Below are 24,398 nucleotides of genomic sequence, written 5' to 3' on the forward strand. Positions count from 1 at the left end.
AAGACAGGCTGTAGGTGGTCTGAGACCTTTGAAGCCAGTGTAGGTGTGCTTGGTAAACTGGCATCTCAAAGTAAAAGTAAATGTACAGGAAAACAACAGTCTGGTTAGTGGCGTGATGTGATGGCCCTATCATTAGGGATTACTGGCTCCCATCCATGGCTGGGAGTCCTAAGCTAGAGCATCTCTAGCCTTGCTTTCTCAGGGTGGGTGCCATGGCCATCCCTCCTCTCCAATGATTCAGCAGGATGCTAGCCAGTGTGACCATCTGTTAGCAGCTGTAACAGTTAGTTAGTCAGGCAGGTAGTGCTCTCCTCCAAGTGTGTTCAGATGTTCAATGATGTTTCATTGGCAATAATTTGAAAAGATGCTGTGGAGCTTCATGACACATACTAGCCTTCACCCTCCCAACTAAGACTGGGAAAGAAACTGGGATGTAAGGTCACAGTGAAACAGTTCAGTCTGGATTCTTGGTGGTAATAATGAATGAGTATAAGCATCTGTAGCTTTATCTCAGGTCTCTTCAAAATTACAGATAGGGTCCTCTGCTGTGTCCATCCTCTTCGCACTAGATAAGCAGAAATCTGCTGACCAGTGCTGAGATCGGGTTCCAGTCTCAGAGATGGGAGCCGGCACCCAGTGCACTTTCCCTAGATATTTAATCTAGCAGGTCTTCTCATGCCGTGATTCAGACATTACACTGGGAGCAGTGTGCCTGTGCCTGAGGTTTGTTTGCTAGCCCTGACGAAGCATATGAATAATTCTACTCTCCAGTGCTACGAGGCTCAGCTGGGGAGTCGAGGCCCGATTTACCGCACACATAAACACACACACACACACGTACACACACCTCCACAATAAAGGACAGTGCTGCTGCGCTGACACTCGGAGAACAAAGAGAAAATGGGATTCAGACGGCGCATCTTTCGCCTCGATTGTGTGGAAAACAAACAGCCCGATTGCATATGAAAGGGGGGCCCTCCTGCGTTATGGGGTCTCGAGTCGCGGAGCACTTACAAACCCGTGCATTTGCATGGCATAAAGAGAGGCACGGTGGGCCTGTGGGTGTGGACGTTGGCGCGTGGGCATCCAGCAACAGATCAATGGCAGGAGGAAAAGGAGGGGTCAGGAGCGATGCAAGCGGCAGCTGCACGCCTCTAATTACAAACACACGGATGACGAGGCTGCACCTGTGTTTTGTTAGCATGCAGGCGGATGAGCAACAGCAGGCACCTTCTTCCACTTCCGATGCACTGTTACACGGATGCGGCGTCACCTCTCCAAAACCCTCCCTGAGACGCCGCTGTTTCCACCGCCGAGCGCTTTGTTTCAGCAACAACAGGAGACGCTTAGGATTTGTTTAAAAAGAAATGACATGAGGGCTTTAACTCACCATGCTCTGTGACTCGGTTGCACAGGCAGAGTGCAACACCCGGAAAGACAGCTCAAATTATTAAAGCCAGTGGAGCTACTGGAAGCCACCTGGAAGCCATCTTTTTGAAAGATATTTAGATCTAAAGGCTTATTCTTGGGCCTTTCTTAGACAAGTATAATGAATACAATAGGTTCATAAGCATATCTATCCGACTCTCTCCCTGTCTAACTGTCTATCTGACTATTTGTATATCTATCTATCTATCTATCTATCTATCTATCTATCTGTCTGTCTGTCTGTCTATCCATCTATCTACATATATCTATCTACAATATGTTGTTACGCTGTCCGAAAAGTCAGGCCAAACTGGCAAGTTTAGTACAACAGCACAGCAGAACACCCCAACAATTCTAAAATCTCATCATGGGATCACATGGGAACACACAGGTTTCTCTTGTCACAGTTAAATGCCGGTGAAGTACAGCATCTACCATCAGAAAGAGACCCCACACATTTGATTTTTATGGTATCATGAGAGCTGGAATGATGTGCTCTGGACAAATGAATTCAAAGCTGAATTAACGGAGGTGTAACGTTTAGCATATAACCAGACACAGCATTCCAGCACAAGAACCCATATTAACTGTGAAGCATGGAGGTGGAAGTGTCAGGTTTGGGGCTGCTTTTCTGCAGTAGGTCTCCAACATTACTGTATCAGAGGGTGCTTAAGTAAAATGTGAGAACATCTGTGTAAAAACAGCTAAAAGAACTCTGCATGAAGGAGTGGGACAGTTGATTTCAGAGACTGGTAGATCATTATAGGAGACTCCACAGGACCTCTTAATATTGTTCAAATGAAGATCAAAGGACATTGTCCAGATGTTTCAATATGTTTTAATGGAGTGTCCTAACTTTTACACTTGACTTTTACACATCTACCTACCTCCCTATCTAGCTATCTATCTAAACAACGTTGCAATCATGCCTGTTGACTCAAATGTTTTTCAATGTTTTTACCCTCTTCTAATGAAGTCTACATGAAGTCTTCACTGAGAGCTCAAATCATCTATGCCAATGTCCTCTGAAAGATGACCTTAGCTTCTTGACTCAAGACCACAAGCAGTCTCCTTCATATGCAATCTGCTTTCAGCTCCACCTTCCTGCACTGTTCCCTGAACCAACAATATTATCTCCTTCAAAAACTGGGATAATCGATTATAGCTGGAATTCAACTATAGATGTATTACATTTTAAGAGTTTCATAACCCGTTTGTATAGAAGCAGATCAGGTATATCCCACTCTCAGGAAACCTGCATATTGATGAGAAGATGCAGCAGTGGTGGGCAGCCTTTAACTGCGTGGATTAATTATTAATAATAAAGGATCCTGCAGTCAAGAAATACAATACTGACTGGCACTTGGTAGAACAAGGATGAAGGAGCTTAAAAAGGTCTTTAAGCTTAATGATCTGTCCAATAGCCATGTTTTCTGTGGTGCTTTATGATTATTGTGAAAGCTGAATGATAAAAAGGATGATGTTTTTGAACTTCCCTTAAGTGTCTTTTTGGATCTTTGAGCAGCTTTATATTAATGAGTCATTTGTTTGACCCTGTGTGTATAATTTTGACCCTGCGTTGATTTCAATAAATAAAGAAATGTTGAAACTTTACATGCAGTTAATAACCCGACCATAATTAGATTTCTCTAATTATTCAAGTGGTTAATGTAAACAGCATACTCAGCATAGATCAGAGAGAACCCCTGAACACTCCCAGGCTTATTACACACTAAGGTGTATTCATCAGTAACTACAGGGACGTCTGTATAAACTGGTGGGGCTGTTCTCTGGTAATAGAAGTTTGTACTGTCAGCCCCCCGGCGGACTATAGACTGTTTAAGCGGTTAAGGAAACTGATAAAGAGAGCTGGATTTTAGCTCAGCATAAGCATGTATACCCGGATTTCTCTTGGATTTCTCATTCTGCAGATGTGTGAAAACAAGCCGTGGTACTGGAAAAAAAAAAAAAAAAACAGATAAGATTGCGATAACCTAAAGGATTTAAATAATCCTCATCTTCTAGATGACTGATCAATGCTAATTTTGTGACTCGGTGTGAAAAAAAATGAAATGTGTGGCATGAAGTTTGGGTCTTACATGGCGTCTTATTCAACACGTCTTATTCTGTGAGATTATTGGCTGGTTGCAAAGCAGAACTCTGATTACTGCTTGACTCATGTGGACCCAAATTTTTCCCATGACCTAATTACTTAAGTGCATGTAAATGCATGGGCTTGATTAGTAACCAAATGGATTTTTTGCAGGTATCAGATTATGAAGGGCGTGTGAACACACTCACTGAAAGCCCAATATTGTCATGATATATTTGCCCAATATGTAAACGTCCGACTGCAACTGCAAGCTGCTTGGTGCCCTTATTTTTTTAAAAGTGTGCTGTTGCTATTCTGCCCTGTATTTGGACTACTGGGTGTATTTTGTTAAAATGTCACTCGAGTTCTCATCGTTTTCTTTTAGCGACCTCCTTTTTATAGACTTCTCGGTCAGCACCGATGGTTTTGGCACTCTGTGCACTGTATTTCAGGCCCCCGTAGTTTGTTATCACTTACAGCAATAAGGTCTGAAGTATCTATCCACAGATAAAAGACTTCATCTCCTACTGCTCTCTAGTTGTGCTTTCATGAACATCATATCCTCGAATCACCTGTCGATGCTGGCCAAGCCGGGGCCATCATATCTCCAAGCAGGCTAAGTGGTGATGGGGGTTTTACACTAGCATCTCTAAAGGGAGATGTTGTGTGAGTGGATATTCACTAGAGGAGAAGGAGTGGAAGGAGGGGTTTGGGGATTAGCTCTTGGAGTGAAGTGAATGAAAGCTCCTGCTGGGCTGCTGCTGTCCATTACAATTACAGCTCGGTGGTTGTTGCCCAGCGCCCACTCTCACGCCGGATAGACTTTTCCAAGCTGCTCCGAGTGCACGCATCCACCTCCGAATGGCCAAAGTCTGGCAGTAATGCTGACTGTGTCCCCACCATACTGAATAAACATAAACAAACCTCGCATGAGGGCCGGCCTATTAGCGCTCGTCAGTGCTCGCATGCTTCGTCCTGTCCAGGGCTACTGGATGCAGTTTATTATTCAGGCTCGTCCAAGTGGAGTAATCCTAAATTAATATGCAGTATCATAGATAATCTGGCACGCTGGTGAGTGAATTATTATGGCTGCGCGGCATAATTCGATTAGTTCCCACCTTCAACAGGCGCCAAAGCGGGAAAACCATCCTTTTATTTCAAAAAGAGAGAGGGAGAGAGAGGAAGAGAGAGAGAAAGAGAGAGGCATCAGAGAGGGAAGAGAGATTTGAAGATCTGCACATGAATTTGAAATACAAGCAATTTTCATATTAATGCACAGAACGCCACAGTTACGAGAGAGACGCTGTTTCTGCACAGCTCTCCAAGCCTATAACTACTGACGTCCCCTTAGAAGGAGTCTCTCTCACTCTCATACCTCTCTCGTTCTCCCCTCTTTCTCTCCTGTCTTCTTCTTACATCCCCCCTCTCTCTCTCTGTCTCTCCTTGTTCTTTCATCTTCTCTCTCTCCCCTCTTCTCTCATTCACCCTCTCTCTCTCTCCTCTCTCCTTCTTCTCTCAATCTCTCTCTATCTCTCCTTCTTCTTTCATCCTCTCTCTCTTTCTTTGCTCTTTCTCTCTGTCCATGCTCCCATCATTCCCCTTTCTTGCCTTCTCTTCCTACCTGCTCTTCATACCTCTCTCTCCCTCGCTCCTTGTTCTTTCACCCTCCCTCACCTCTTCCTCTCTCCTTCTTCTTGCCCTCTCTTTCTCTTCATTCCCATCTGTCCTTCCTCTCTCTCTTTCTTTACTCTTTCTCTAGGTCCATCCTTCCTCATTTCACCCTTGTCCTCTCTGTCTCTCTTTATCTATCTTCTTCTTCTTCTTCTTCTTCCTCTCTCTCTCTCTCTCTCTCTCTCTCTCTCTCTCTCTCTCTCTCTCTCTCTCTCTCTCTCTCTCTCTCTCTCTCTCTCTCTCTCTCTCTCTCTCTCTCTCTCTCTCTATCAGGTTCAAAGGCCAGTCCTGAGCAGGGTGCTGCTGTGCTGTAGGTTTGTTGATGTTTGCTCCTCACAACCTGCTGCCTCTCTCATCTGTCTCTCCTCTGCACTACAAACACACAATTAATATTTATGAGAGATTTGCAGAATAAAGGTCTTCTCTCGTCACTTTTTTCTACTACGAGTCCATTTTTCCACGGCGACATGAATTAAAACCTGTTTATTTAGCCAATGAGCAAGAGCGGGCCAACACAGAGGAGTCAACACAGAACCGTGTACAGGCCAGTGAGGTTAGTTCGTGTTAGAGCAGGTAATTTACACTATAATCCATTACACATGGACTCTAAAATCTCTCCATGCTTACAGCTACAGCCCTATGACTGAATACACCTGGCTGCATGTATGCTTTCCATAATTGCACAGGTGTTCTGATCTAAGGGCTCACACATAAATACTTGAAAGTACACTGGCAGACAGCTCAGAAAGAGCTGCTCACAGTTGTGCATGGCATTCGCTGATGGGTAGCAGCTGTTGTGATGTGGATATCCTGTTTGGAAACCACAACAAACGGCAGATCTTCCAAAAGAACCATTCAAGATGCCGCACAGTTCATTACGTGAAACGCATGAATTAAAATCCATTAAAGCCCATTTTCACTGTGTTGGGAAATGTGTGGAGAAGTGAAAGCCACATGTGAGGGAAACAGTTAAAAAAACAAGACTTAGGAGAGCGTGAGTGGACCGGAGGACAGCATCGAGGTCCCATTGTGCTGCCTTGTGCCCCAGGCGAACACTGAAAGGCCAGCACTCACTCCCCCACCTTCTGGGTCTTGCCTCTTATCCCCCAGAGTGGCCACCAGGCCCCTTCTGTAAATAGTTTGATCCGGGAGAAGGCCAGGGTGGAGGGTGGAGTGACAAGCACTCTCTGTTAAAGTTAAAGCTGGAGAGAGAAAGAGAGTCCTTCAGTCCCTGTGGAACTAGGTCCAGCCGCTCTCGTCACAAGGACGAAGCAGTAAGACCTTCAACATCCATAAACTGTGTATTTTCTTTGTGTTCATTCTTTGGTGTGTCAGCAACCTTGTTTTTGACACTGTGGTGTTTCTCAGCATTAAAAAAGTCATTTTTGCTTTGTCACACTTCAGTTTAAGTTTTTTTTATGATTTAAAGCAACATATTATTTACTGCAGTCTACAGTCCATCCATAGTGGTTGATTATTTCTTCTCCATACACTTCCCAATAGTAACGCTTCCACATATAATGGAAGATCTAAATGAACAATGTGGCTTCTTTCATTGCCTTGCTGAAATATCCATTATTTTCTTGTGGTCGTCCTTCTTGAAGTGAACAGTTGGGATAAACATAGCTGCTAAACATTAATGTACACCATACATGGGTCTTAATCACAGTCTACACCGGCAGTCAAAAAGTTACTAACTCCTTATAACCTTTACAATGAATATCCTTCAGTTTCATCACCCTCATTATTGCTCTACTCTCATATTTATCAGCAATTTCAGAGATCCTAAAATAGAACTTTATAGTAGTTTCTGTATTACGATTAATAACAGAATAATAAACCTATGGTTCAAAAGGTTACATTTCTGGCAGCAACCAAATTTATGTATATATATATATATATATATATATATATATATATATATATATATATATGTATATATTTGTATATATATATGTATATATATACACTGCGTCTTTTCCAACTGCTAATGCAACATCATTTGACAACTAAATGCGTTCTGAGCAGAATGCTAATGGCTAATTCTGTTACATTAGCTAACAGATGCCAATGCCCAGTGATTGGGGGGGGGGGGGGGGTGCTCCCCTACCCACCCAAATAGAGTGAGACTAATTCTGCTCTCTGGGATTCCTGCCTATGGTGTCGATGGCTGTGGCATCACCATGGATTGAATCTGATAGGACCAATGCTTTGACATCTGCACAACTCGAGAGCCCCTAACCCAAGCATTTTACCCTCAAAAAGTACACAGTACAATAACTTCTTCAACTCTTCCAGAAAATCATCCCAGGTGGGTCCTCACGAAGCTGCTTTTAGGGAATGTCAGAAATGTGTAAAGCTGTATCAAGGCAAAAGGGTGGGGAGGGGTTCGCTTTGAAGAGTATAACGTTCAAGAATTTGGATTTGTTTGAAGATGAACTCTGGAGCTTAAGATCTTCGACTGGTTTTAAAACAGCATTTAACCTAACAGGATGCCATGACACCTCGTGGAACTGAAGTACATCTTTAATATTCCTCTAAAATATGGAAAAGAGTTTGAAAAGGAAAGTAGGTATGTCTCGCTTCTCCCTTTTTTACTACTACTGTACATGTGTATCAGTAATTGAAATGATCAGCCAAGGTTGTAAATATATTATTAGACCATTTTTCATTATGAAAGGTCAGAGATGTAAATGTAAAACGAGTAGCACAAATGGACTGCAATGAGATAAAAAACCTTCTGAATGGATGGATGCTATTGAGGCACTCCCATTATGTCTTTATAATGTCATAAATTATACGCAATAGAAACCCTCACACCAGGAGGCCCCATGTATCAAACTGCACAAAGGGCTGACTGTAGCTCACGCTAACGGTTCCTTAATCAGCGCCCGTAGCCTGAGAGGTGTAACATATAAGGGTATAGGAGCTCTTCTCTTAGGCAAATGATATTTCATGTGCTATACCCGGAGCAATGACCCGTGATTGGCTCTGACAAAGAAAACGTTCTGCCATAATGTACGTTATCTGCGCCTAAGAAAATGGCCGCTTACCCCTAAGCACCGCGGACGACTGAGCTGAGTAAATCAGACGGCACGCTGAGGGGAACACACAGCGGCAGATAATGAGAGCATTCAAACAGCACACACTGATCACCGAGGGCTGTCTGTTTCTCTTGTTCAGGGCCAGATGGAACAGAAAAGCACTGCATTATGTGGGGGGAAAGCCTCTACTAGCACTCAAGGTGATAGATGGAGGCCAGGTAATGGTCTGATCATTGCTACTGCTGTCGTAGGCTGTATTTTCATATTGTCCTCTATCTACAGACCTGGCTGTCAGCAAGTGGGCAGCTCTGTACTCACTAGATTAGTTATGGACACAGCCACAGGAGAACATGGAGATAAAAAAAGACACCAGACACAGTTTCCCTTTCATAGGGGTAAAGGATACACTTTGTGTATTCCTCATGCAGTACTACCATTTCTTTCCTCTGATATTACAGTCTCTTTACTCAGGACACACTGGTTTTGATATTTTTACAGGTGGTGTCTGAGAGACCAGTAAAAATTACATCAAACCCAACCATAATACTGAGCCCATCAGGCTTGGATTGGGTAACAGACTCATAGCAAACAAAATCAGCATGAATAAACTACCATGCTTTTTATTGTAGTATAAAATAGACAAGGTTTGCATTCTTGTTGGATGCACTATGTTTTTCCCCTTGAGTGAGTGCTTAACGCTTGCCACATCGCTTCCATTTGTTTAATTAATAAAAGATAGGAAGTAAATGAATTAAACACTTTACAGCCTTTGTCATCTAATTGCATAATGAGGTGCCTACAGACCCACCCCTAACATGCCCACCCACCCACCCCTCATTTTGGACTGCTAATTACCCAACCTGTACGCAATCTCCCCCAACACCTTTTTTAAATGCCCTCTAAACAAATCTAAACATGGCCATGCCAATAAAGTTTACTGAGTTGAGCTGCTATAAGCATTTATACTAAAAGCTAAGAGCACCCACTAGTGGTGAAACTTCAGCCTGCTAAAGGTGGGTGAGTGAGTCAATCTTTGTTGCAGTCCTCCCATGGTCCAATCAAATACGTGTTTTTTGCAGACATCCTCCTTGTAGCATTTTTAACTTTTTCATTTTTTATTATGATTTAACCAACGTTGATAAAAGACACTTTTGCTGGCTAGCATGCCAGGGTCGCAAATGTAGTTCTGCTCTGTCTGTAACTCCGCCTCCAATGACGATGAAATAGTTAGGATTTGTGCCAATATTATTATGATGATATTATAATGAAGGTGTGCATGGCAGCCAACTACCACACAATGCCCCCTTCTTCCACCACACACATGCATCACTCCCCGTAATGATCCACCCATTATAGCCCTTCATGCAGAACTGGGATGAGCTGGGCCCATTCGGGAAAAAAAACAAACAAAACAAACACAACATCTCCATCTGGATAAATATTCATGACAGGGTGTTATAGCTGATGTAAACATTAAAGCCTGTATCAGTCCCAGCTTGATCCGTGACCCGAACAGTCATTTGTAGAACGTGGCCATGAATATTTATGCTCAATGTCCACTTTGCAAGGCAAGTGCTAGTTGATTATGAATTATGAGGACATTAAGGACTGATGCTTCGTCAGTGCTGCACACGGAGTAAACTTGTTTGAAGGCGCATTATTCATCAGCTGGGTAATGTATTCTCTGGCAGAGTGCAAAGAGTGGAGCTCTGCTTTCGAGAGTGGGCCAGTGCGAGATATCAGGCAGAACAATACAGGAGAAAGTGCATGCATAATTGAAGACTAATTAGGGCGAGTGCACTGTGTTTACTGACACCTCGCAAATATACAGTAACACAGAGACATGGTTCTGCAGTGAGACACAATTCAAAGCTGGGAGGAAGCAGCTAGCGCTGTCACTTTAACCACTTTACACCTCTTTCACGTTTTCTATTCCTGCAAGGCATGAACATAAAGGCCATTTTTACATACTAGAGGTAATTTAGAGGGGGGCACTGCACACCAACACTAAAACCTCATCCCAACAGTAAAGCATGGTAGAAGGAGCATCCTGGTTTGGGGCTGCCTTGCTGCCTTAGGGCCTGAACGCCTTGCAATCATTGAGTAGACAGTGAATTTAGAGATGTATCAAAAGATTTTACAGAAGAATGTGAGGGCAGCATTTTAAGACCTAGAGCTGACGGTAAAAGATGTTGGGTAATGCAACAGGACAATGACCCTAAGCACCATAAGTAAATTAAATAAAGGGTAGGTGAAGAAGAGTTGTGTTTTGGACAGGCCAAGTCAAAGTCCTGACCTTAACCCTTTTAATATGCTGTGAATTGACCTGAAGAGGGCGGCGCATGCAAGGCATCCCAGAAGAATTGGTGAACTGAAACACATTTGCCAGGAAGAATAGTCCTACAAATCTTATTTGCAGCTACAGGAAATGTTTGGTGGAGGTGACCAGGCTATTCAATTTAAGGGCTCACTTACTTTTTCTAGCCTGCACTGTGAATGTTTGCTCAGTGAATGACATGAACAGTACAACAGTTTGTGTGTTATTAGTTTCATTTGTTTACATAGCCATATGCCCCACCTTCTCCTCTGAGTCTGCAGATGCTCCTTGTTCTTTGCCATGCCCTGATTGTTATACCTGTCCAGGTTTGTCTCTACAGGTAGTCCTTGGTTTCATCTTGAGCCTTTGTCAGGTCTTGTTTGTGTTATACGTGGTCATGTGTGTTTATCTTTATATGTTGTTTTGGTTTCTGTCTCGGTCTAGTCATTTAATGTCAGGTCTTTCTACTTTTGTACTGGGATTTGTTTTCAGTGTGGCTTGTCTTTTGGTTTTGGTTCTATTTCAATTAAGGCAGCCACGCATTTATGTTTCATCTCCACACTTCAATATGTAGCAGATACAGCATTTGCACAGAAGAATAGCACTGTGGGCGTATGCTGGAAGCTGTTACTGCTTGAAACCTGCAGACATCCTATTTCAAAATGCATACAGTGTCAAGTCCGTTATTTTACTTTGCTTTAGTACAACCCTGGTCATGTGATTACCTTAAGTAGTTTTCTGACTTCTTATATAGTTTAGACCTACTAGAAAATGCATGTAGTATAAATGGTTTAAGTGCATAATGGTCACAATTCATATTTTTCTTTTGAAGTAATCATCTGTCCTATGCTTGCAGTCTCTGTATTCTGCAGGGTGTGCAACAACAAAAAACAGCCAGCATGCTTTAAAGGATACTGCTCTGTGTCACTCACACCATGTAGAGGATGTATGTGTAAGACTGCCTCAGGCCATAGAATAGGCTTCTCCAATTCTGGTCCTGGAAGGCCAGTGTCCTGCTCAGACACACCTGTCGCAACTCATCTGCTAACCGTAAGGTTCTGTAGGCCAGCAACCTGGTTTAACTGTAAAGCATGGTGAAGGCTGCTTTGCTGCCTCAGGGCCTGGGCACCACGTTTTGATATTGAGGACCACATGGTTTGATAGTGAGGATATGGAAGCAAGCAGAGAAATTCTGCGAAAGGTCCGACTTTATTTGGTCTCTAATACCTATTTAGTTACACATAAACCACACATGCACCAATACTGTAGCAATTGGCAGTTTACAAGCTGTTACAGATGGATTACGGCAGCACATACATCAACGTCAGTTTTGACTCATGTGAGTGCACAAGTGTATCTTGAGAGCTGTAACTGTGCACTCTCAAGGGTAATTACACATGTGTAACTGGGTAAGGGTCATTACCTTTGAATCAACTGCTGTTTGTCTTACACAGCAAAAGCGCACAAACTGCCTATGTATTTAACCCTTTAAACCACAACAGCCTGTGTGTGGGACCATACTGAAATGCCGCAAGTTACATATTAGTTTCAAAGCAGTTACAAATTCTATCAGAATAAATTATAGCAGTCACTGAATAATTGATAGTGAATAATAGACCTTAAAATTAAAACTCAAAAATAAGCCCATAATTCAAAGAGTTAAACCCATTAAAATCCATGTCTGAAATGTTAAATTTTCTTTTGGCTCTCTGTGCTTGCCTGAGCACAATCTGAAGATTTGAAACACACCATGTGGGCGAACAGTGAGCATTTCTTCAAGTCACTACTACCACTGATTTTCACCAAAACAATTTCATCAATATCCAGCTAAATTCTGAATAAAAATATAATTTGTTTTTAAAAAGTTCTTTCAGATGTTCTAACATTAGACGTCTAAGGTACTACAGACAATATCATCCCAAACAACGTTCTGTGGCATTTCTGCTCTTCACACTAAAATTAGCTCAACGACTTAATTGGATTAAATGGGTTTAATGGATTAAAATCTCATTTTAATGTATAATCCAAAGTCCTACGCTCTAAATACTATTCACACACTTCTTCTATGGTTCTTTAGTAAAAGGATGGTTTTGTACTACCATGGAAAATTGTACTGCTAAAATATTTCTTTGCCTGGTTAAATTTAGTTTTTTTGTCTATGATGAAAGCCTTCATGTAGATGCTTCTACAAAAACGGTTCTATATAGCACCAGCAAGGGTTTCCATATTCATAGGATTCATGCAACAGAATTAATAGTTTTATTCAGAGATATTCTGCCTTAAAAATTAAGTTATTCAAAAGTTTGTTTGCAAAGTCAATGATTCTCTATAGAACCTCAGCAACTTAAAAAGCAATTTGAATAAATAAATGGTTGTTTGCCTAGTTGTTTAATGGTTGTTCTATATGATGAAAAATCTAATGTACATGGTTTTTAAAGACATGTTTAGTATATCAGTTCAATGTAGGGTGTTTTTTATTAGGAGTGTACTTAGTACTTACTTTGTACTAAGAGTAACTTAATGTCAATAATACTATTTTTTCCAATGTTCTTAAAACGTTCTTTGGTAAAGGCTATGGTTCTATGTAGAACCAGAACAACTCAAAATCATTTGAATGCTTTAAAGGTTCTTTGACTGGTTAAATGGTTATTAAAATATAAGAAAAGGTATTTTAGATGCTCCTTTAAAGAAACCTTTAAAACAAAACAGGGCCCTATGTAGCACAAAAAAGAGTCCCACTGTTGTTAAGAAAAGTGTACCTTTGATTATTGTCAGATATACAACCTTAAAAAAGATGTTATTTCAAAGTACAGGCAATTGTTCTATATAGACCCTTTACAACTAGTGATTTCCCAATGCGATTCAGTTAATGTTGCTTTAACCACTGTGTTCGGGGTGTCATCTGGTGCACCCAAGGCACCATTAATGGACATTATTGCCCAGCCAGCTGCAGTGCAGACATTCTTAAAAGGTAACTAAAAGAATAAATAGGAGAGTCTGCAGCGTGGAGCTGTTTTGCAGTGGAACACGGAAACCACAAGCACCATTATATCTGAACCTTTACAAAACTACTGCTAAAATGCTCTGTTTAACCAGTGGGAGAACCGCTCACCTTTCTTTTTTTAAACCAGCACTGAAGAGCACACTCAGAACCAAGTGGAGGGTAAGGCTAATGCTTATACATACCTGGCTGAGTATGAGCTGATACTCAGCATTGGGAGACTTGGATTGAATCAGGGTGGCAAAATAATTCCCTAATAAGTCCCTAATTATAACTCAAAGAACTCTATGTATGCTCAGATGTTGTTTTGCCTGGTTAAAGTTGTGTTAAAATACAAGAAACCATCATGTATCAGTGTATAAAAATAGGAAAAATAAGGAAAAAATATAGCATAGGCAGTTTAACTATAGAAACCATCAAATTACTGACCGCTATTGCAGTGCGGTTGCTTTTGAGTGAGTGCCCAAGATGTTCAACAACAATGTCCTAATTAATCTTGTTACAGTGTTTGCTCTTTATGTGTCAGGCTAAAGTTAATATGTGTGTATGGACATTGGCTTTACTGCTGTAATCCTGTAGTGCAATGTCTCCAGTATTCATGCATGTAGCATTAACACATTATTAGCCAGAAATCAGACAAAACCATAGATGATCATAAGAGTTTCTGCACAAAATAAAGTCAAACAAATGGTGAAAAGTTCAGATGCTGTGCAATCATGCAATTAGTTATGTATTTATTGAATAACATTTTAATAATACAGCAAAACAACAGTAACTAGGCTTCTGCAGTGACTCTATGTGTTAATTAGATTGTTTTTTACTGCGGTTTTGAGGCTTAAAGAAGGCATTTAAACACAAAAAGACAGTACAGCCAGACATGAAGTATCATTTTCACATCAATCTTACATGTATCAGATGGCTATTATAGTTTATGCATGCAATTTTACTGCTTGTCCCAGATTTGGGGATTTGGAAGGCTTCAGGCCGCAGCTTGGTGCTTTGCAGTAATGATGGTAATGATACGAATGATTGTTGGGTAATGTGGTCTGGGCTACAGTGCCACAATAGAGGAGAGGAAAAGAGCCAGCACTCACCTCTTTCTCTCCGCAGATATTGCTGATGATGGAGTTGGATGCCGGGCTGGCAGAAGGGCCGAGGACCGCCACCACCCCCTTAGACATGATCTGGCACACTGTCAGTAAGCAGCAGAAAGAGCAGCAGTCACACACTTCAGCACAGACTCCACGATCTGGCAGCATGAACACAAGCCCAGATCTTCATCAGTGAAGATGGCACAGCACCACTCTTTCTTTTCAGATACTGAAACTCCAGCCATGCATGTTTTAGCTACACAGTATCTTAACCCTTTTATCCATTTAAACGTGTACCTGGTTCGTCTGCAAGATGCGGCATGGAGTATGGCATGGACAGCTTCACTGATTATAATCTTCACTGGCTCTCAATTGCAAGTTCTGCATCTTAGTTTGGTCAACAATACATTTTAAGTTAAGCCTTGAAAACATTAGTAAATGAGCTGGAGCTGAAATTGCTTAACCTGTGGCTCCACCCACACAATTAGTTTATTGTTTATCCCCATCTGCAGATTAGGACTCCCCCTATCACATGACATCTCCACACTGGGAGGCTTTTGACAATGGAGTGCTGAGCTCTTGCAGGGATTTGAACCTCTGATCTCCTTACAGTTGATGAGCAGGCAGTTAGACCGTAGGGCCACCCTAGTTTACAGTTCTGGGTAAATATACATTACTGTTCTTTCTAGGGTAAAGATATCTACAGAGCTTTGCAACTATATAGTGGCACAACTATCTAACTGCCTGCTTGCCAAGTGGCAGGACATCATAAGCTCAAATCAAAACCTACCTGCAGAGGGGAATTGTCAGAATACCAACTGAGGGACAGGAACACAGACTAAAAATCCCTTTTTTTTTTTTTTAGCTGCAGCTCTTTTACTAATGTTCTAGAGGCTCAACTTATTATGTATTGTGAACCAAACTGAGAAGCAGTGTGAACTACAGTGAGTAATGTGAGTTAAGAGAACTTCTGACTAAACTAAGTTGAGTTAAATCAATAAACGATTGATTTGATGCTCTGCAATCAGTTACTTAATTATTATTTATTTATTATTAAGTTGCTCTGACTCTACATTTCTCACAGTAGCTACTTACTGGTACAGTTACAGGGAGCTTGCAAACATGAACCAATATAGAGCAACTGCACACACCACTTAGTTTCATGTTAGATTACAAACTTTTGTTTTCTTTTGGTTCCTTAAATAGTTTATTTCTTCATTAAAAAAATAAACATTTTCACTGCAGATAATAGACAACAGTAGGACAATCAAAAGCCTCCTCAAACAGCTGACTCTGTTCACTTACAGGAAGAAACACATATCCAACAACATGACATATCCAACATACAGCATCCCTAAATATCTCTTCTTGTGTGTACAGTTAAACTACCACTAGTACAACTAGAAACGCTGAATAAATGATTGCAAAGCAGTTGCTAGGCTGTTGTTGCTAAGGTATTCCAGGTGGTTTTATAGTGTTGCTAGCTGGTTGCTACATTGTTGCTAAGTAGTTGCTAGGTGTTTACTACGGTGTTGCCAAATGGTTGATATGGTGTCGCAGGGTTGTTGGTATGGTGTTCCTAAGTGGTGGCTATGTTATTCCAGGTGGTTTCTAGGGTATTGTAAGGTAGTTACTATGGTATTCTAAGAGATTGCTAAAGAGTTGCTAAATAGTTGTTATGGTATCCCAGGTGGTTGCTAGGTGGTTACTATAGTATTGCTAAGTGGTTGTTATGGTATCATGACTGGTTTGACATAATCAGAACAAACTTATTTAGTACTTTATTTGGAAAACTGCGGGATAAGTTACGAGGTGAAGCTCCGGCAGAAAAATAAGGATACGGAAGAAGAAGGATCAGATAAATCAGATAACAAAATAATTGTACATCGCAAAGCATAATAACATCAATCCTGGATGAGTTGTTAGACTGTTGTTAGATATGTTACAGCCTACTAGTCTGATACTGGGCAGTGGAGAGTGTAAGTGTGTGTGTGTGTGTGTATGTGTGTGTGTGTGTGACTCATTATCAGGCCACACTCAGATATTCAACAACACTCCAAAAAAACACCCAAATGAGTCCAAATATAGAAGCAGCAGATTTTACACAGCATCCCAATCCATCAGTGCAGACACATTTATTAGGCTGTTGTCTCACTGGCACACAGGCACACAGGCACACTCGCATCCCCACAGCACACACTGCGCTGGAGCGCTAACTGACCCGTAAAAAAGAAGCGTGTCCCACAGTTGCGCTCGCAGTCCGGAGGAGAGAAGAGGAGGGGAAACAGAACGCCTGTTTCTCCTTCCTGCACACAAGCTCACCTCTAATCTCCTCAGCACTGGAACTGAACATCATTTCAGGTCGGCTTATAATCCCCCCCTTTTTTAATTAAGCTCAGCTGAGTGTCAGAATGTGTGTGTCAGCGAGGGAGGGTTCTGAGTTGGGGACAAGAGGGGGTGGGGTGGGGAGGGAAAGCGGGAATGAGGGAAGGAGAGACAATGAAAGATTAAGAGAGAGAGAGAGAGAGAGAGAGAGAGAGAGAGAGAGAGAAAGAGAGAGTGAGAGAGAGAGAGAGAGAGAGAGAGAGAGAGAGAGAGAGAGAGAGAGAGAGAGAAAAGAGAAGAAAGGGAAAAAAGAGAGAATGGAGGATGGAGAGAAAATGAGAGAGCAATAGAAAAAGAGAAAGTGAGAGAGAGTAAGAGAGAGAAGAAGAGAAAATGAGAGAGAAATAAAAAAGAGAGAGAGTAAGAAAGCATGAGAGAGCAAAGTGGAAAAAAGAAAAAGTCAGAAAGAGAGAGAGAGAGAGAGAGAGAGAGAGAGAGAGAGAAAGCATGCGAGAAATAGAAAAAGTGAGTGTGTGTGAGAGCGAGAAACAAATGGAAAAAGAAAGTGAGATAACAAGAGAGAGAAAGCATGAGAGGTAGAAAAAGAGAGAGCGAGACAGAATGAAATAAATAGAAAAAGAAAGTGTGAGAGTGAGTGAGAGAGAGAAAGCATGTGAGAAACAGAAAAGGTGAGTGTGTGTGTGGGTGAGAGAGAGAGAGAAACAAATAGAAAGATATAGAAAAAGAAAAAGTGTGAGAGAGAGCAAGAGAGAGAAACATGAGAGAAATAGAAAAAGTGAGAGAGAGAGAGAGAGAGAGCACAAGAGAGAAATAGAAGAAGAAAAGTGAGTGAGAAAGTGAGTGAGTTGAAGTGAAAGAGAGAGAGAGAGAGAGAGTTGAAAGAGTGTGTGAAGGCAGCAGAGCACAGTATGAATTCACACAGTCTAAGACAGGAAATTAGAAGAGCAGTGAATCAAATGATTAATAAATAATCCTTTAATCAGCAGTGAAAGAGCGCTCTCCACTCCTCTCTCTCTCCTACTGGTGTACCAGCGATCCCACCATAACCAAACACCCAGCCAGAACACACACTCACACACACCACTGCCTTATCTCACTGTACAGCAACGACACTCCACTGAGCCAGACCTCGCAGCTTCACACGGTCACAGCAGCCCATTCAGCACCCCGTTTACACGAACGTCACACACACTTCACACTCCAATAATCATGTGTTTTAACCCACATGTGCTTTTCTCACTTATCACTCTTAACAAGAAAGGTGCCAAATGGAACCACCAAGGGTTCTCTGGGGATAAAACACTCCGTTCCCTAAAGAGCCTTTGAGTAGACGGTGCTTTGAAGAACTGATTTTGTAAATGAGACGTGCCAGTTTTGAAGAACCTTCTGAAAACCTTCACATTGCGTAAACGTTCTATATCAATTAAAGCTCTGTTTTTCTAGAATCTTACATCCAAGCTAAGCCATGTATGCTTATGTCTACTGCACATCACAGTTCAAATATGTTCTTACTATTAACTCTTATAGTATTTCTTTGAAATAAAGAAGGTAAAGAGTTCTTTAAGCCATGCCACAGAAGAACCATATTTTGGTTCCACAAAGAACCATGTTTGTAATAAAGCACTGTGCATGTGTTGTAGACAGCCGCTGTGCAAACAGCACTGATCACATGCTGTTTTGCGTACATTATGTTAACATGAGGGATTAAAAAACCTATACATCAAAGGAAGGTTCTTTGAAATGCAAACCTAAAAGGTTTAAATATGTGACCCAGTGTTCTAACAGTGGCAGCTTCGCAGATGCGGGTGTAGAACCTACAACCCTGTGATCAACCCTGTAGCAACAGGTGATTAACAATGAGGCGAAGTAGAGGTTAACTAAAGTGGCGAAGAGGCTGGTGAAGCAGACTACTCCTATCAGAAACTGCAAACTGGAGAACAGAGGCCCTACGATCTGGCTGAAATGCATCTCGCACCACTTTTTCATTTGACGGTTTGTGCGACTCAAGTCCGAATCTGATTTCAAGGAGTCTGTGGTGGGTTTACTCCTGTATAATCCCTATCTGGATAGAATTCTCGAATCGCATGGAATGACTAGGTGTAAATGGGGTCTAAAACACACCTGCAGTGAGTGTCACATTAGCGGAACACATATTTGCAGCATATCCACAGTAACGTAATTGGATAACCTGTCAACCACAGGCCAATCACCGGTTACTGGCTTTTTGTGTTGGCAAGCAAGTGCTTCTACTTAAAGAGTGTGTGCGGTTCAGTTCAGTCAGCAGGACGTCCTCTCAAATCACTTCCACTCAGCAGATGCTGCTGCAATTATACAGCACAAGCTTGCAGATATGTCACTTTTGTTTTCCATTTGATGGCTTCACACAGGCCTGAGTAACTCATCTCACTTATTACGGGTAATCCACAAGCATACTCAGTAAAGACATACTGGCATGGTGGACTCAACAGCTACACTTGGAATGAACCACAGCAGCAACAACAACAACAACAACAAGACATTTTTCATCTTGTATTATTCTAAAGTGCAGCTGAAGCTGTACATGCATGATGAGAATAGACAAGCACTTCCCCTGAATATGGTAACAGAAAGCATGCAGTAAAAATAAGTGCAAAAAATACAGTAAGAAAAAAATGACTGGGAATATACACTGATTAGCCATAACATTAGTACATCAGATATAATCCACTGCAAGTGACAGGTGAAGTGCAAGTGGCATCTGTCAAGGGGTGCGATATATTAGGCAGTGAGAAGTGAACAGTCACTTCTTAAAGGTAATGTGTTCAAAGCGATGTGGAAAAATGCGATGTGGACAAGCATTAGAATCTGAGCCACCTTAACGAGAGACAGATTGTGATGGTTAGACGGCCTGGGTCAGAGAGCTATCTCCAAAACCAAAAACATCAGGCAAGTCCAAGAAAAGAGAACTGCTGGACTAGCGACAGGGTCTTGGGCACCTAAGGCTTACTGATGCGATCCATAAAGGCCCCAACTCACAACTGAAAGGACTTGACAGCAAAGGGTCTGCTGCAAGCGTCCTGGTTCAAGATACCACCGAATGCCTTTAGAGGTCCTCTGGAGTCCACGCCTCGAAAGGTCAGATCTGTTGTGGCGTAACAAGGGGGACTCTGCAGGGCTTATTACACACTAAGGTGTAAACTGGTGCGGCTATTCTTTGCTAATAGAAGTTTGTGATAACACTTTTGGCCTGCCGATGGGCTGTAGGCTTTTAAAAGGGTTAACGTTATGGCTGATCAGTGTACATTATACACAGTCAGGTCAGTATTTGGACAGCGATGCATCTTTTGCAATTGTGCCTCTGTACACCACCTTGATGGATATAAAATGAAGCAATCAAAATGTGATTGAAAAGAAGAAATGCTCTGGTGAACTCAACAGCACCAAGAACACTTGAAGACCAAGGAATACAATTAAAGTAGGTGATTGCAGAATTCTCTGCCTGATGAAGAAAAACCCTGTCACATCTAGTCAAGTCATGAACACTTTTTGACGAGGTAGGCATATTAGTGTCAAAGTCTACAATCAGGAGACACATTCATGAACACAAATACAGAGGGTTTACTTTTATCTGCAGTATCAGACTGATATAAACCATCAAAAAAAAAAAAAAACATGTCCAGGTTTAGAACAAGATTCTTTGGATAGATGAAAGCGGGATTAACTTAACTAAGTCTGAAAAGGGAAATACGGGGTTTATGATATACAGTGAGGAAAAGTATTTGAACACCCTGCGACTTTGCAAGTTCTCCCACTTAGAAATCATGGAGGGGTCTGAAATTTTCATCTTAGGTGCATGTCCACTGTGAGAGACATAATCTAAAAAAAAAAAATCCGGAAATCACAATGTATGATTTTTTAATAATTTATTTTTGTGTTACTGCTGCAAATAAGTATTTGAACACCTGCCAATCAGCAAAAATTCTGGCCCTCAAAGACCTGTTAGTCCGCCCCTAAAAAGTTCACCTCCACTCCACTTATTATTCTTAGTCTTAGTCTTCTTAGTCTTAATTCCACTCGCCGTGTTTGGAGGACGAAGAATGATGAGTACCATCCCAAAAACACCATCCCTACTGTGAAGCATGGGGGTGGAAGCATCATGGTTTGGGGGTGTTTTTCTGCACATGGGACAGGACAACTGCACTGTATTAAGGAGAGAACAACCGGGGCCATGTATTGCGAGATTTTGGGGAACAACCTCCTTCCCTCAGTTAGAGCACTGACGATGGGTCATGGCTGGGTCTTTCAACATGACAATGACCCAAAGCACACAGCCAGGATAACCATGGAGTGACTCCATAAGAAGCACTTATGGCCTAGCCAGTCTCCAGACCTAAACCCTATAGAAAAGCTTTGGAGGGAGCTCAAACTCTGTGTTTCTCAGCGACAGCCCAGAAACCTGGCTGATCTGGAGAAGATCTGTGTGGAGGAATGGGCCAAAATCCCTGCTGCAGTGTATGCTAACCTGGTGAAAAACTACAGGAAACGTTTGACCTCTGTAATAGCAAACAAAGGCTACTGTACCAAATATTAACATTGATTTTCACAGGTGTTCAAATACTTATTTGCAGCAGTAACACACAAATAAATTATTAAAAAATCATACATTGTGATTTCCGAATGTTTTATTTTAGATTATATCTCTCACAGTGGACATGCACCTAAGATGAAAATTTCAGACCCCTCCATGATTTCTAAGTGGGAGAACTTGCAAAGTCGCAGGGTGTTCAAATACTTATTTTCCTCACTGTAAAGCATTTCACAACATCTGTCAAACATGGTGGCACTGCAAGGGTGTAAGTATGTATGGCTGCCAGTGGAAGTGTATAATTGGTGTTTGCTGATCATTTGACATTTGATGGATGTAGCAGAATGAATTATCAAGGGTGTACAGCTATACATAGTGCTCAGATTCAGTCCAATACTGTAAAACCGATAGGATGGTGCTTCACAGTACAGATGAATAATGACCCAAAACACACAGTGAAGGGAATGTTCTTATATGGCCCAGTTAAATCAACTGATTTCAACCCAAATGAGCATGAATTTTACCTACTGAAGACGAACCAGAAGGCAGAAAGACCCAACAAACAAGCAGCAACTGAAGGCAGCTGCTAAACTAAAGGCTTGGCGTTTCAAGGGAGGAAAGTTTTTTAGCATTTGGTGATGTCCATGGAATTTAGAAGAATTTAGAAAAAAATTGCATCCAAGAACTAAAGAAAATCTGCAGAGTTAATTTTGAGCTTGTAAAAAAGCAAAGATTAAAAAAATGGCTGCAATTGCTGTAATAACAGTTTGAATTAAAGCTGAAAGTCTACACTTCCAACATATTTTGATTGCTTCAGTTCAGATCAATTGAAGTAAAGCACATTTACAAAAATAGTGTAATTGTCCAAATACTTATGGTCCTGACTATTTAAATAAAGATAGACATTAATATAAAAATAAAATGGAAATACTGTATAAATAAGGTTTGAACTCAATGTTCAAAATGTTCAACTTCTCAAGATAGACAGGGTGGGTAAAATTGAACAGGGCTGTGTAGTGCTAGAGTATTGTTAGCATTTTTAGCCTCTCCATTGCTATCACTTGCTGACCTATCCATAGTTCTCCTGTAACTACTGTCCAGTGTGGTCTGCCTAAGGTGTGCTCCAGTGCTAATATTACCGATATATCATCACTGGGGTTGGTTTTGCTTGTAAATGAAACTACAGCCTTGATGTTCTTCAGTGATAACTTCGCTGTTATTAACACTTTATTGTTGATGTTCCACTCCTATGATGCCCAACTTGTTAAACGTTCTGGACTGAGACTAGGCAGCAAAGCCCTGACATCCAACCTCTATTGGCAAGCATTCGTCTAGCTGGCAGTCACTTAGCAAGCATTCTTTCAAATGCCTTATCCAAACAGTCTTTCCAAAGAGGCTGTTAGCTCCAGCTTTATCAATTCAGTTGTTGCTGAAGGTCACGCAATAGCTACCATTGCTTTGCAGAGATGTTTTTCTATAGGTCATGGACTTAAGAGATAACCTTCAGGGATTAGATGTGCAATCTTGGTAATATTCTCTCTTGGTGCTTTTGCTGTGTTGGTGCACAGCAGTTTAGCATACACCCCAGGACTCCAAGCTCTACCCTGCCCCATGCGTGAAGGTCTGAAAGGTTAGGACATACAGCCTGGATGAAGAATGTGATCCTATGAGGCTTAGCTTTCCATAAGTCAGCCCATGTTGTCATGTTCCTTTTAAGTGCATCTGGTCCAGGTGCTCTGTTGCTTCATCGCTAGCATCCTGCAAAATCGTCCCTGTTGTATCACTGCTTTTTCTTCCTGGATCAACCATGGCTTCTCCTTTCCCTTTGGTAACGTAAATGTGAGAAGTGCTCTAACCTGAGCCACCAATCCCACCAACGTTTTTTGTGACAGAGCCTCAATTCTACCCACAGAACAGTCCCTATTGTTTTCTACTCCCTTCTAGTCCTCATCTCAACTACAGTGGACTCTATGCTGCAAATCCTCTCAAGCTCTTGTCACTTTAGACTCTAGGTTCAAGGAGTTTAGAGGCTGCTGCTGTTTGTTACTTGCACAGAGTAAGATACAGCTCGGGCTCCTGGGTAGGCCCAGCCATCTCCTGAGGTAGTTGTTGACTGGCATTTAGTACAATACAATGGAAGCCGCCACAGGACTCTGGGAGGAATGCCATGCTGGCAGAGTCATGTTTTACACTTTCTCAATAGACCAGACCAGTCCAGTGATGACTGGACTGCCACTCAGCCACTCATTCCACTTGGTTCAGGTGGTTTGGTTGGATGCTGACAGACATTTTGTCTAGAGTTAGATTCCTTTTGCAATGTTAAAACCTTCAATTTTCTCAGATGATAAGATCTCATAAAATTTGTACAGTTACGATTGAAGTGAACCCCAAGGTTCTATTCTTTTTCTATTTACAAATATTACAATTTACAAGGAGCGTCAGAGTGCTGTTTTGCCAAATACACACAACATAGCCTTCCACGTACTTGAAGACGAAAGGAGAATACAATATCGCCACAGCATGCTGTTCTTCACCATTATGGAGCTTCAAAAAAAGGAATGAATGGACAGAAACTCCTGCAGAATTCCCCTCGAGACCAGGCTTCACACATTTTGATATATACGCCTGGTCTGAAATGTATCCAAGCCAGCTCCATTAACTTCTCAAGCTTATGAGAGCTTATTTAACTGGGCCATAATGGTAGAGACCATTATCTCATTTATAAAAGCCCTGGTTGGCTCTGTGCAGATTTTGTCACTGACTTTCTGTATTTTTTTAAGTTCATTGCCAAGGAAAGCAATATCACAGAGATGATGTAGCCTGGTGTATCCTGTGAGTATAATA

The 24,398-nt window shown here is 41.6% G+C and overlaps 1 protein-coding gene across 2 annotated transcripts in view; it reads right to left on the reverse strand.

The window, feature by feature from the left end:
- grik4 (glutamate receptor, ionotropic, kainate 4) overlaps positions 1-24,398 on the reverse strand; it is a 510,448-nt gene that overhangs the window by 198,013 nt on the left and 288,037 nt on the right. For both annotated transcript variants that reach the window (XM_072692120.1, XM_072692119.1), the window contains exon 6: positions 14,648-14,745. In XM_072692120.1, the coding sequence (XP_072548221.1) occupies positions 14,648-14,745 (98 nt within the window). The remainder of the gene's footprint in view (positions 1-14,647; positions 14,746-24,398) is intronic.

This window comes from Salminus brasiliensis, chromosome 11, assembly GCF_030463535.1.
Source record: "Salminus brasiliensis chromosome 11, fSalBra1.hap2, whole genome shotgun sequence".
NCBI lineage: Eukaryota > Metazoa > Chordata > Actinopteri > Characiformes > Bryconidae > Salminus > Salminus brasiliensis.